Here is a 14,752-nt window from a genome sequence, read left to right as displayed (position 1 = left end):
ACAATTGGAATTGGAATAAAATTTATGTCCAGCAACATCCTCTTAGCAGAATAATGCACTTCCATGTGTATAGGTGTTTAATTTTATAAGGGAGCAAAATGATCTACATTAATCTTATTTCATTTTGAACTTGTGTGTAAAGGTTATTTGTAATGTCTATTTCTAGTGGGAGAAGCAAGAGGTGTTTGGGCATTTTTAAAATGTTTTAATTATTTTTTATTATTTTTAGACTTTTATTGACTGGAGATTCTTTTGAGATATTTAAAGATCTCGGGGGTTCTCCCTTGGAACTGTATAGTACCTCTTATGATGTCATGGTGATGTCATTGTAGTCTGTGTATTTGTTAATATTTAATATTATTACATTTTTCGTAACTTTATTGAATCTCTATAGACCCTCTTTTCATTCTCTGTGTCACAGTTTAGTAGATGGAGCCCAGTATGCAAGGCTGGAGATGTGGGAAAGCCAGAAGCGAGGTACCGGTAGGGATTAAGCGTAGTCAGGAATACCAGAGGTCGGTTCAGGCAGCGCAGGTTCATAAACGATAGACAAGCAAAGGGTCAAAATCCGATTAGACAAAATAGAAAAGGCAGAAAACCACAGTAGTCAATACGCTGATAGCACAGTACATCTGAGCACTGTGGATAGGAAAAGGCACAACTTTATAGGGAGGAGGGAGGGGTTCCCAATCTGACATCATGATTGTGCCTAATTTCATTCATCTGGGATTTCTGTCTACTGTCCCTTTAAGAAGCCGTCTGGTGGGCGCGCGAGAGATGAAAACAATCCTTCTTCTTTGTCGCGACAGCCCCTCCTCGTGCTCCAGCCGCCCTGCGGATCGCGGTGCCAAGAAGGAGACCGTAGCACCACCATGATCCGGAGGCAAGCGGGTAGACCACAACGGACCCCTCTTCGTGCGTCATCATGTTGGCGGTGCGTGTGGTGAGGAGGATGCGGCGTAGGAAGGAGGTGAATGCTGCAGCGGGGACCCGACACTCTGTTATTCTGGTGTAACCGGCACCCGCGATGATAGCTCTCATTGAAAGAGGAGACCACAGGCTGTCGAAAGACACCCTGGTTTCTTGTGTAACAGGGAAACGTTAGCTGGCACTAAAACCATAGGATGTGCTTTTACGTCCTCCGTCGGACGTGATAGTATGTCCTAAGGTCACAAAGTGGTTAATACCCATATCCTATTGTTTTAGAAAAATATGCCTAAACTACATTCACCTCACGAACCTATTACTAACCTTATTACTTACTGTGCTCAGAACAGATCACATTATCCTAGGAGGAAAAAACCTGGATACAGACATAGCAAGAAACTAGATATGGTCAGTTGGTGTGGTTGTATGTACACCATATGGACAAAAGTATTGGAACACACCCCTTAATTACTGAATTCAGGTGTTTTAATCAGACTTATTGCCTCAAGCAATTGCCTAGCCATGCAGTCTGTGTGTACAAACATTTGTCAAAAAATGGGTCATTTGGAACAACTCAGTGAATTCAAGCATGGTACTGTGATAAGATGCCACCTTTGCAATAAGTCAGTTCATGAAATGTCATCCCTGCTAGATATTCCAATGTCAACTGTACATGGTATTATTGAAAAGTAGAGGCGTTTAGGAACAGTAGCAATACCCAGATGTGTTGAGGTCCATGGTGCGTTATGGATGCTAATTACATAGCTGTAGAGTTCCAAACTTCCACTGGCACTAACATCAGAACAAAAACGGAATGGGTTTCCATGGCCGAGCAGCTGGATGCAAGCCTCACATCACCAAGTACAATCCCGCCACTGGACTCTGGAGCAGTGGAAACATTGTGCTATGACGGACCTTTGTTTGGTAGTCTGATGGGTAAATCTGTGTTTGGCGAATTCCAGGAGAAAGTTGCCTGCCTAACTGCATTGTGCCAACTGTAAAATTTGCTGGAGGAGGGATAACTGTCTGGGGCAGTTTTTAAGGGGTTGGGCTAGGCCCCTTATTTCCAGTGAAGGAAAATCTTAATGTTTCAGCATACCAAGACATTTTGGAAAACGCTATGTTTCCAACTTTGTGGGAACATTGTGCGGAAGGTCCTTTTCTATTCCAGCATGACTTTCCACCAGTGCACAAAGCAAAGTCTATAAAGAAATTGTTGGATGAGTTTTATGTTGAAGAACTTGACTGGCCCACACAGAGCCCTGACCTCAACCCTATTAAACACCTTTGGGATGAACTGGACTGGAGGTGGTTGTGAGCCAGGCCTTCTCATCCAACATCAGTGCCTCACCTCACAAATGCTCTACTGGATGAATGGTAAAAATTCTCACAGAAGCACTCCAAAATCTTGTGAAAAGAGTTCCAAAGTAGGGGAACCAACTACATATTAATGTCTATGTATTTAGAATGTGACGTTATAATAGTCCCTGTGCAATGGTCAGGTCAGTAGAGTCAGAAGTGTTCATAAACCTAACTGCAAAAACAATGATGGACAAATGGGGGATTACTAGGTAGGAAAAAGCTAAAACAATGAGCAAGAGACAAGGCCTGCCAAGCTGTGACAAGACTTTTTAAAGGGAAATTATAAAAAAAGACTCTGAAAGAGCCAAGGTTCAGGCTCATCAAAATAGAAGGGCATCAAAATGACAGCACAGGAGGCCCTTTAGGTCAACCCAAAAATCACATTTATACAGAGGAGCCCAAATCAACTCATAAGCACAATTGATAGAATAAAAACTTACAGTGATTGCCGACTTTGCCATAAAAAAATAGATATTTCCCATTTGCAGCAATACATATTAAGAGTGCGATTCTTTTTCTTGTTAGGGTATTGTGAACAGAACAGTGATTTATTGTATTTTAAATTGCCATGTTATATAAGCTCGTAAATATCTGTGCTGTATGTTTTGTCGTTTTGTATTTATCATATTCTAGCTCTAACCCACAGTCAGCTTAATGGCCTGGATCACCAGGGCAGGACCGGTCTCTTTCTGCAAACACCACTAACTTGGGTGATCTGAAGGATGGCAGAACCACCCAAGCAGTAGTAGAGGCACAGAGGTTAGGAATAAGACGCACAGTAACAAGAAATGAGACAAGAAAATGGTCAGAGCAGAAGTCAGGGCAGATGGTTTCAGGTTCATTTACTTTAGATAGGCACGAGTCGGTGCAAGCATCGAAAATCATAGGCTGCTAACAGTCCAGTCAAAAACTGCAGGCAAAATGCGAAAGGCGTGGACAGCTAGACGCTTCCAAAGGGGCACTGAAATAACTAAATGCTAAAAGGTTTGCTTAGTGTCCCTTTATAGCTGTACACTCACACACTGCCTCTTTATTTGTGCATGTGTGCCCTGTGTGCCGTGTGTGCACATCGTGCAATTATGTTCGATGAAGGAGGAGACCTGTGATGTAGCCTGGCAGGCAAGCCGCAGGAGTACCTCTGAATCTTTGGAGGTAAGATATGGCAATGGCCACAACACCAGCACTATTTCCACCCATTTTCTAACCATTAAGAAAAAACAGACTTCAAACTTTAAAAAAAAGTCAAACTCTCCCTGCCTCATGAACACAGTAAGGCAAGAAGGTAAATCAATAGCCAATCACAGTGCTTTTACGTTTTGAAATATCTCTGATATCAGAGTGATCTGGGACACCATTATTGATTCCCTTGAGATGTCCTTGATTGCACATGGGAACCTGAAGACCATTAATGCCAGACAACTCAAGCGTCCTGTTCTCTTTAAATCATGATGTTCCATGCTAACTTGAAATTTATTAGGGCACAGACCCTCATGATGAATGCATAGGGGTTAAATGTTCTTAATTATACATGCAAAATAACTAAAAACAGATGCACATGAGAAATCTGATCATCGGAAAAATGGCTGCAATTCTATGCTCCTGACCAAATTTGGTTATAGTGGGGAAATGCAGAATGTTCGTGCAGAGCAATTCAATGCTTTTGATTAAATGCACAGCAACATTCTCAGCCTATATGCATGTAAACAATGTATCACAGCAACATGCACTGTGAGACTGGGAGGAAAACACTTAAACACCAATGAGAAGAGATACATTTCTAATCTGAGATGGCCGAGATCCCAGAATAATTCTTGCATTTTAGCCAACTCAACACAGAAACATGTCGCTTCTGATTGACCACACAGGTGCCTAATAAATGGTATCCAGAGAAATTGCTTGAAAGTCTTCTTTGGGTTTCAATTTTTAAGTCCCACTGACAAAGCTTCTTGGTAAGCAATATAGCCATGTAAAATCCTATGAATGTGTATGTCTTTTATGCTGTTTAGGGTGTGCTCCCCTTTCTGTATACTGTGTGTTTTTTAAATTTGTTTTATTCATTTGAATTTTGCATGAACAACCAAACACAACCTTACATCCCATATACAGAGATATTAAAAGACGATACGCCTTGCACAATGCATATTGTGTATATTGTTTAAAATATAATATGAACAGTTACATTTCTATACAAAGAGAAACAAATCTTAAAGCTAGTGTTTCTTTTTAGCACCATCTAATTTGTATCTTCACAAAAAAGGATTAGTTCTAAATACTAATTTGCCAAACATTAAAGTTTAACAGGGATACATAAAGGCTTAGCAGGATCACTTATACAGGGACATGAAAGCATCTCTTGTCCTAAAACATGCCAGGAGCTAAATAAATTCCCCCTTTTGTGAGCCGTACTCCTTGCATATAAAACTGATGCAGAGTGCTGGGGTAAAAAAATAAAAAACCTTGGGGTGTTTAACTGGAGAACAAAATAGGGAAGCGTTCAGTGCATTTACTTCCAAGACAATCTGTTAATATGAGAGGAAGAACGAACTGTTTCCATGTAAAAAAAAAAATTAAAAAAAAAATTACTTTTTAATTGGGAAAAATGGTTTACATAAATTATTTAATTTAGTACCACCATATATAGAAAAATATTGATACATTATTTTATACAAAATTCAATTTTAAAATAGATTCAATTTGTGTGCTATCTTAAGAGGAGCCTATATTTTGTTAATAGTACAGAGTTTAGCAGTTGAGAGAAAAATCTTACTTCTTTCTAGTTCTTAAAATGACAAACCTGTCCCCCTGCACTGTTACATCAGGGAAGTGATGTAACAAAAAAAAAAATAATAATAAAAAATAAATATATATATATATATATATATATATACACATTATATTTCATTTTAACCTATAATTTAAGAGCAGGAAGCTGAGGAACAGCATTCAAACTATTGTGCACTGTATATGGCTACAACGCCTTGCATTTTCTCCACATAATAATGAACTTCTTGCTTGCTAACATCCCTTGCTGTCATTAGAGTAGCCTGAAGGGAAAGCACTCAAATGGCACTTAAAAGTAAATTCACTCTTCTCTGAGGTCAACAATCAACTTTTCTCGTAAAAAACATTCGTTATCTTCCATCTGTCATTTCATTGGTAAAAGCACTTATTGGTACAAAATCAGTCCCCGAAAAAGTTCAATTAAAATAAATGAATAGAAAAAGACGTCAGCCCCCACAGCTTTCGCTACCCATGGTGCATCTGTAAACTTTCCAACTGCAATTGCAACAATCATTATACAAGAATGCAGAGTGGAAGAGAATTGAGAAAGAGTAATAGTACTGCTTGCCACATAAAATAAAATTAAGTCTAAAATTTTTTGTGGTGGGTCCATATTTTATTATTAGAGCAATCCAAACTTCAAAGCCTATATGCTTTCACTGGTAATCAGATCACCGAGCAAGTCATATTGCTAGCTGGATAAACAATTTATAGTAATTAACTAGTAAGCTACATGTCTTATTCCCACGGCAGCTGTCAAATTCTAAGGTCGGGGTACATTTGACATCAAGCACCTCAATCCATTTCAGCAATATTACATATTCTAACATGACATCTGGGGATTGGTGCATCAGATCAGCAGAGCTATTACATGAAATATCATGTTGCAGGGTTGTATTATGACTAGGAAGCCAGGAGTGCATAGAATAGTCCTGACGAAGGTCCCTTACTTGTACTGACACGTCCAATGGGTGCCCTATCTGTCACAATCATATTCCAAGACCTCAATGTTGATTTTCAGAAGGCTGACATAATGGTTCCTCTCAGCGACAAACCAAGAAGTGTCACGTTTGATACACACTTCTATCTTTCCCTGCAGCTTATATAGACATATGCATGCCTGAGGATGTATCGGACATTAGTTGGCCTGGGCCACCAATAAAGAAGCTGGAAACCAAAGCGTTTGGGGTGATCTAGTACCTTAATGTAATGCTTGGTTATTTCACTGTTTGAAGCATTCTTGTTAATAAAAATATATTACGTCACTTTGTTGACAAAAAGTGCATGAAAATACCCATAAGAACGTTACAGACAATGCATCAATGTTAGTCTGGGCAGCAGGTCAAATGCCTGCCTTTTCCTTCATACCACCTTATCAGCTAAAAAAAACCAAAACAGATATCCTCATGGAAAAGCTATTTTTGTCACTTTTTTTTCAGTGGCTGATTCTTCGGCTGATTCATTGAGCTGTGGGTGTGAAAGGTGGTGTGCGGAAATTCCCTACAATAATTCAACGATAGCAAAAAGCTCATGAAAGGTCAATGCTTTTTCTTTGATATCTCTAATAACATACTCTGGCCACATTGGTGAATGACAAACATACACCCTGGGGTGGTTCATGAGATAACAGAGCCCAAACTAAATGATCTCTTGCCATGTAAACCCAAAGGAAACATCTTCACTGCCCCTCCAGGTTAACAGCTTCCTTTATTTTTCTCTAAGTTTCAACTGCAATGATATACATCCTTGTTTCAGTGAGAAACCCTGCATGATAAAAGGGTTCCTTTGTAAAAAATAAACAGTCATTGGGCTGGTTCAGTGTGTACTGTAAATACGGTATTCAAATAACATAAATAACGCTAGTTGTACGTACCATGTGAAACGAAAAACATTTAGAATACAATGTGTGGATCTAGAAAAATAATTCAGAAGATTCCCTGTTGGCATGATGTTGATCAAGTATGGAAACATCAAGAGTTTTATTTAATAAACTGGAAGTTTGCAGCTAAACATGCTTTGTCTCAATGACTTAACTAGGCATTATGCAGACCAACTCAAGGTGAGCTTCTTCTGCATGAAGGGCTAAGTTGGCACCATCTAATAAAGTACAGTGAAGTCAGTAAAGTTTTATTCACTGTTTAGAGGCTATGTGTGAAGGTGGCATGTAAGCAGTTTGAGGTCCCTGTGCTACTTAGGAAGGTAACAGGGAGAAACTTGGTGGGAGCTTCACCCACTCTCATCTACGCTCTGTGCATAATATCCCCTTTTAGTTCATTGTCTATCCATTCTTGTCAATGCTTTGACTTTAAAGGCCCTAACTCAGGAATCTAACTCAGGCCCTAAACGTTACTGTGATACAGTTGTGGCCAAAAGTTTATATATCTCTAAGTTAAAAACATTAAAATTCAAGTTTTCACAACTCCCCACATTTCATATAACCATTCATTTCTTTTGGCAAGACAATGTAGGCATCTACTATTCTGTGCACATCGCAGGTAATTTTAAAATAATCCATTACTGACAGAATTCTTTCAGCTTTAATTCACTATATAAGAATTCCTAGAGGTCAAAAGTTTACAAACTGTGTCGTTAAACAGTCTGGAAGATTCCAGAAATTGATTTAATGACTTTTTACATCTTCTTATTGGCCAGTCGTCATAATTAGTAGTTTATAGGCAAAAGATGGTATGTAAATATAAAAAGCATGGGACCACAGAGACACTACATTATTCAGGAAGGAGGCCCAAATTAACTCCCAGGGCAAAATGTACTTGGGTCCGAGAGGTTCAACTAACCCCAAAGACAACAGCAAAGAAGCTGGTAAAGGGGTTGGAGGTGTCAGTTATCAAAGTATCCACACCCGCCATTAAGACAGAGTCCTACATCGCCATGGCCCGATAGGCTGTCATGCCAGAAATAAGCCCCTACTTTCAAAGCCAGCATAAAAAAAAAAACAGAATTAAGTTTGCAGAGGATCCCCAGGACGAAAAAACCTAGCCTTTTGGAAGAGTGTTCCACACTGTTCGGCCATAATGATCAGCACTATATGTGGATGAAAAAATGTCAGGCTTTCAATGCAAAGAAGACCATTCCAACTGTGAAGTATAGGGGTGGAAACATCATTATCTTGGGCTCTTCATCTGGAAAACGGACAGGTGCACTTCAGAAAAAAGGTGGCATAATGAGGAAAGACGTTTATCTAGATAGAAATACTAGATACAAATACAGAATCAACACCTTAAGACATCAGATAGAAAGTTAAAACTTGGGCGCAACTGGGTCTTCCAGCAGGGGCAATGATCCTACGCATACTTTTGTAACACAATGGCATTCATACAACAAAGTGAAAGTATTGGAGTGGCCATCACAATTCATGTCTCTGCAAGGAGGCCCAAAAACCTGATAGAGTTATACCAGTTCTGTCAGGAGGAATGGGCAAAAATTCCAGCTAAAAATTAAGAAGCTTGTGGGCAGTCACCACAAGCATCTAAGTTAAGCAATTAAAAGTCACCAAACTAACAAAGTGTATTTAAACCTTTTGTGCTGGGATTCTTATATAGTGAAGTAAAGCTGAAAGAATTCTGTTCGTAAATGATTGTTCTGATGTGAACAGAGTAGATGCTTTAATTGACTTGCAAAATAAATGTACGAAAACGTGAAATGTGTGGAGTTGTGAAAACCTCAGTTTGAATGCCTGCACATCATTCTTTGGGGAAAAAGGCAATTTGAATTTATTTTGGATTCCAACGCACATGGCTTATAAAAAGGTAATAACCTCAGAAAATATTTGGCACACTTTAACACCATGCTTACATTCTGTATTCTTTAGATTGTGTTTTATTACGTACACAAATGGGATCTGCACAAGAATTACACTGGTCTGCTATACATTGTGCAGCATTAAACAATGCGTGCTTATTTAAATTTTGAGAAAGCAGTCCAGATTCCTTGGTATGATGCCTCAGGAATTTCAATTCAGCCCAAATGAAGAACTTACAACTCAATATGGCTAAATGAAAACACTTTAAGACAAATGATGGTCAATGGTTCAGAAATGAAGTCTTTAAAGCATATGATAGCTAGGTAGTCCCTTTTTTCATGTTGCTTTTGCAACTGCACTATATTCTGTAGAATCCCCCCATACGCATTTGCCCCTCCCCCAGATATTTTCATGCAAAATATGTGTTTGGAGCGAAGTATAACATGCACAGGTAAATGTGTTCAGCCAGTCAGCACGGCAAGCATTTCTCATTGATTTCATTGAAAGGTCAGGTAAGTTATTTATATTATTTAATTAATGTTTTGAAGAATATGTTTTGTTTGAAGCATGTGACAACACACACACATACATACATACACACACATATTTATTTCTGCATTTCCAGCAACCTCTGTGCTGTGCAACCAAGTCTATCTGCTTTAGACATCCAATTTTAACTATAATATGTAGAAGACTTGACCCAGCACCCAGATTCCACACACAAGATTTGCCCAGATCGCATCCACAGTGGTCTCCTTAGAGTCTCAGGTCTCCTCATCTTCCCCTTTCTCATTATCTCTTCATCTCAGATCTGCATTTGCACTTTAGCTCCCACCTTTCCCTTTATCTCTCCATTTTTCTCCCTCTCTCCCTTTTTTCTTTATATCTCCCTCGTCTCTTTGATCCCCCTTCTCATTATCTCTCCTCCTCTTTCTCTTTACCTCACCTTTTCCCCCTCACTCTCTTTACCTCACCTTTTCCCCCCTCATTTTCTTTACCTCACCTTTTCCCCCTCGCTCTCTTTACCTCACCTTTCCCCCTCATTTTCTTTACCTCAACCTTTCCCCCCTTTCTTATTATATCTCTTAAATTTATCGCTCCACCTTTCTATATATCTCCCCTCCTCTCTCCCTTTCCCTTTCCCCTTTAATTCTCCCCTTTCTTATTATATCTCCTCTTTTTATTTATCTGTTTGTTTCTTTTTAAATTCCATCTGATTTTACTTTCTCTCCCTTTTTCTTTGCTTCTCATTATCTCTCCCCTTCTTATTATTCCTCCCACTTCTTATCTCCCTCATATCTCCGAATCGCTCTCCTTTCCCCTCATCTCTCATTGTCTCTCTTCTCTTTGTTTATCACTCCCCTTTGTCCCCATATCTTCTCCCTTTCATTATCTCTTTCCTTTCACCTAGGGTGACCACACGTCCCAGATTGGCCGAGACAGTCCCGCAAGGGGACTTTAAGTCCCAGGCAGCCTAAATAAATTAATGTGTGGATAAATTGTGTGAATGAGAGAGAAAATTAATGAATTAATGTGTGGATGAATTGTCTGATTGAGGGAGTATGAATTAACATGTGAATGAATTGTCTGAATGAGGGAGAGAATAAATGATTATGTGAATGAATTATGTGAATAAAAGTGTGAATTAGTGAGTGACTGTAAAAGTGTTTGTGTGTATCATAGGTGTATAATTGATTTGTGGAAAGGCAAAGATGGCACAATCAAGGTGCTTGAGCCTTGGGGACCAAGATGGTGCAGGCAGGGTGTTTATGGGACAAAGATGGCATAGGACAGACTGTTTGGGGACAAAGTTGACTCATTCTGGGATGATTGGGGACAAAGATGGCAAGTCTTATGTGTGTTATCTGGGTGCTGATCAGGTTCTATGTGGGCAGTGTGGATGCCAGGGCTGGCTTTGGGGTGTGCAACCTGTGATCTATGCCTGTAATTTAGGGGGTTTATATCTATACCTTTATTGTTGAGTTCTGCAGTGCTGTTTCCATGTGTTTTTTTTATCTATATCCTCAGTGCTGAGGTTACATGTGATTTCCAGTTGATCTATACCTACAATGCTGGACTTGTGTGTTATGTTGATCTATACCTGCAATGCTATGTTTCCATACACTATTATTGCATACCTGCAAATACAGGATTTGTTTTGATTTGATTCTATGTCTTCAGAGCTTAGTTCACATGTGAATTTCCATCGATCTATACATGCAAAGCTGGGTTTGTGTGTTAATGTGTTGATCTATCCCTGCTATGCGATGTTTCAATACATTATTTATTATGTAGTTATGTTGGTTTATATGTCTTGTTCAGTTGATCTATACATGCAAGTGCTGTTTTATGTGTTGTTTATTTGAGCATTACCTATTTTGTGTGAGTGATTGCATGCTACGGAGCGTGAAGCGGGGCCCAAGAAAATGCTTGCGTAGGGTCCAATTTTTTTCAATATAAAATGTATTGGCAGCAGGGGCTAATATTTATATATATATTGACAGCAGGGGCTAATATTAATAAATATCGGCAGCAAGGTCTAATATTTATATATATATTGGCAGCAGGGGCTAATATTTATATATATTGGCAGCAGGGGCTAATATTAAAGAAACTGCACAGTTCAGCAGTAACACATACTCACTAACATGCACACATCCATGGTCACACACCCTTACACGTACATGCTCACATAACCTTACACTTACTCATCCATGCTCACAACAAATATTTACACATTCATGCCCACACACACATCCATGCTCAGACACACATACACATCCATGCACACACACACACTTCCACATACATGCTCATACACATGTATAGTCACTTGGGGCAGACCGCCCCCTCTCTTGTGGGCCACTGGTCTTTAGCACCAGGATATGGTGTTATAACACATTGCCTGGAATTAATTTGGGGTCGGTTAGAGGGAGTTCTATTATCTCCCTTAGGCAGCCCATAGCCCTGAATGGAGACTCAGGGGCTAAAGTATGGTTTAGCCCCAGAGTCTCCATTTGGGGATATTAAGTTGAGACTTGGTGCATCACACCCAGTAGCCCCCCTAGCGACGTCCCTGCTCACAGCGACACATCTGTAACTTCCTGTGTGTAGGTCTGCACAAATGTTTGCGACAAAATAAAGGGTCATGTAAAATAACAAAAATATTAATCAACACAAAATGCATCTGCAATTCTTTCTTATATTTCTTTAGAAATAATATGGTCAATGCTTAGTAAAAGCTAACATTTCCATACTGCAGGTTATGGGATAAAACGGGTAAACCTATCAGGTCTGATGTCTGTCTATGAGTCTATAATTACACAAGACCAAGTCTACTTTCTATCCTGTGTTTAGAAACACTTAAAACACAACAACTTGGCCTCTGGATTAATCAAAAACAAATGGTTACAAGTCAGTTACACCATACTAAATGTGAAATCTACTTTAAACTTCAAATACATTTAAAGATTTTGGAACAGCAATAACGTGCCGTAACATCCTTTGACGAAGAACAGATTGTATCAGATGAAAGGTGGACTTCGGTAGTTCCTTCCTGTGCTCTATGTGATGTCACTAGCTGAACAATGACTACATCTGTAGTACTAATTGTTCACAGACTGTGTCTGTTCCAAGCCAGTTGTGTACCATATTAAGGCCAATATTTGTAATATGTACTACTGAGGAAAAAATGGAAATCAAACACAAAAACACAAATACATTCTTTATCCCATCCATATCCTGGCACTTTTCTTTTCTTACATGAAGACACGGCCTTTTATACAAAGAACGTTGGACTATCGTGAAAATTAGCTGTCAAAGAAAGTTGACATTTCCTTCACTTTCTTAAAAATAAAGAACAGATTTTTATAGTGATCTTTAACATGTCTAAGCAAACATGCAGCAAATAAACAAACAGCAGAAAAATTCTAATCAAAGTATCATTAAACAAGCTATTATATTTCCTTACATTCCTGGTATATAACACCAGCCATGGAGTGACGAAGGCGTGTCTCAGGCCTTAATAACAGAGAACAAGCAAGAGTGTTTGGTAAAGGTACACGCAACCTCTGTCACATTTTTGTTAGAATTAGCTATGGCTCCCATTGGGTGTTATGTAAAAAAATATTCTGGTGAAAATCTGAAAAGTGGTCTTATTGCAATAGCAACAGATGATATGTTCCTGCAGAATGGAATATTCTATTGGCAGCTATGGAGTTAGGACCGCTTTTCAAAGTCTATGCCAGACATCATTTTTATATATAACCCCCTTGCTTTCTCAAGACAAAGCTGTTGTTTGCGCAAAGCAGACAGCAACTTGCTTTACGTACGCAGATAGCATGTTATTAAACCTTCTAAACCATATCTTACAGTTTTATTTCTCTTCTTCAATGTGTCCAGTATTACCACTATCCACGTACTGGCCAAGCATTCATTTTCTCATTTGTATAAGCGCACTATAAAAATATACAAACAATGTAAGCCCAGGTAGGGTGACAAAAATGTAGCAATCCTGACTAACTTTTTTTATGGTAAGTTCTATATAGTTTATGATCCATATGGTATATAGTCAATTACAAAAACAAATAATATGGAAAAAGCAATAAATTTAAAAAATGCCAGTCCTGTGGACCTTTAAGATGGCCTGGGTCCTTAAGTTGGAAAGCCTGGTCACATGACCAGTATGGATCATACAAAAAAAGATTGTACCTGGTTGTCTAAAGGTTAGGTTTCATTTGGATTTTTATTCTGTTGGGCCCCTTAAAGGGAAATTTGGCAATGTTAATATTTCAAGCACTATTGGTGGTTTTTATGACAGCATACAGAGTTTGTGACAATATAATGAATAAATACAGTATTTATAAAACAGTTTCCCTACGGACACTCAGTGCTAGTAGATCTTAACACCATGCAAATAAAAAGGCACAGTATAATATTTAATTAATTCAACAGAATTTTTTTTTTTTAAAGTCGAAAATAGGTAAACACACAGACTTATTGGAATATAATATAAATTCTCAATATCGGAATGTACCTGGTAATAATGTGCAAAGAACATGCAAAACCAATCTTTGAATACATCTGTTAATGTAAAATATTATTCAAGTGGTTACTGCTGACTGGTGTAGAAAAACATTTCGAAAAAGCCAGCTGTGAAAGAAAATAATACATATGTAGTGTAACAGGAAGTGGTCTAAATATAAGAGGTGCCCACCCAGGTGGAATCTTAAGCGGCAATGATGCTTACCATGGAGAGGAGAACCAGACGGACTGCTGGAGAGACCAGGCACAGGGCTACAACGGCCTCCTTGCTTTGAAGTCAGCTCCTGCTCAATCTCCTCGAGGCCTGCACTTTTTTGGAAACGGCTCATGCGGTTCACCACGCGTGGTGACATATGGGTGCGCACACACGGCTGACCACCATACGGGTTTATGGGGAAAACATGTGAGGTACCACGGAGGGTGCTCACCACGACCCACCTGCAGTCATGGCTGAAGCAAATATCCTGCACCTAAGAAAAAAACATAAGTAGAAATATACACGTTAAGTCCACTTTAACGCAACCTTAAAAGTATTACTTTAGGGTCTGTACAAGATGGGCCTAAACATCCAATTCCGCACAGACTAAGCAACTTATAATGGGCTGCTATTAAAGATTGGATGAAAAGTGGGGATTGAGGGCAGTAAAGCTTTAGAATACACTGTCTAGAGTCAGAATTTTCAGATATGATTAATGGCTTTACATGAATGTTGAATACATTTTGGCCAATGGGGGACACATATTTTAAGACGTCCCAAAGGACAATGTAAAGGATTTAATGAATTAGGCCATGCCTTTTTCAAAACATTTTTCTTTTTGTAATTACATTGTGCCAAATCTATTCCATTTGCGCCCTGGTAAATATGGACAAATATTTTCT

The 14,752-nt window shown here is 38.9% G+C and overlaps 1 protein-coding gene across 1 annotated transcript in view; it reads right to left on the bottom strand.

The window, feature by feature from the left end:
* BCAS3 (BCAS3 microtubule associated cell migration factor) overlaps nt 1-14,752 on the bottom strand; it is a 514,534-nt gene that overhangs the window by 341,630 nt on the left and 158,152 nt on the right. Inside the window, exon 15 of the mRNA XM_053454572.1 lies at nt 14,079-14,343. Within this exon, the coding sequence (XP_053310547.1) occupies nt 14,079-14,343 (265 nt within the window). The remainder of the gene's footprint in view (nt 1-14,078; nt 14,344-14,752) is intronic.

This window comes from Spea bombifrons, chromosome 2 (assembly GCF_027358695.1).
Source record: "Spea bombifrons isolate aSpeBom1 chromosome 2, aSpeBom1.2.pri, whole genome shotgun sequence".
NCBI classification, from domain to species: domain Eukaryota; kingdom Metazoa; phylum Chordata; class Amphibia; order Anura; family Pelobatidae; genus Spea; species Spea bombifrons.
The sequence above is the reverse complement of the archived record's forward strand: the minus strand, read 5'-3'. Positions and strand labels throughout refer to the sequence as shown.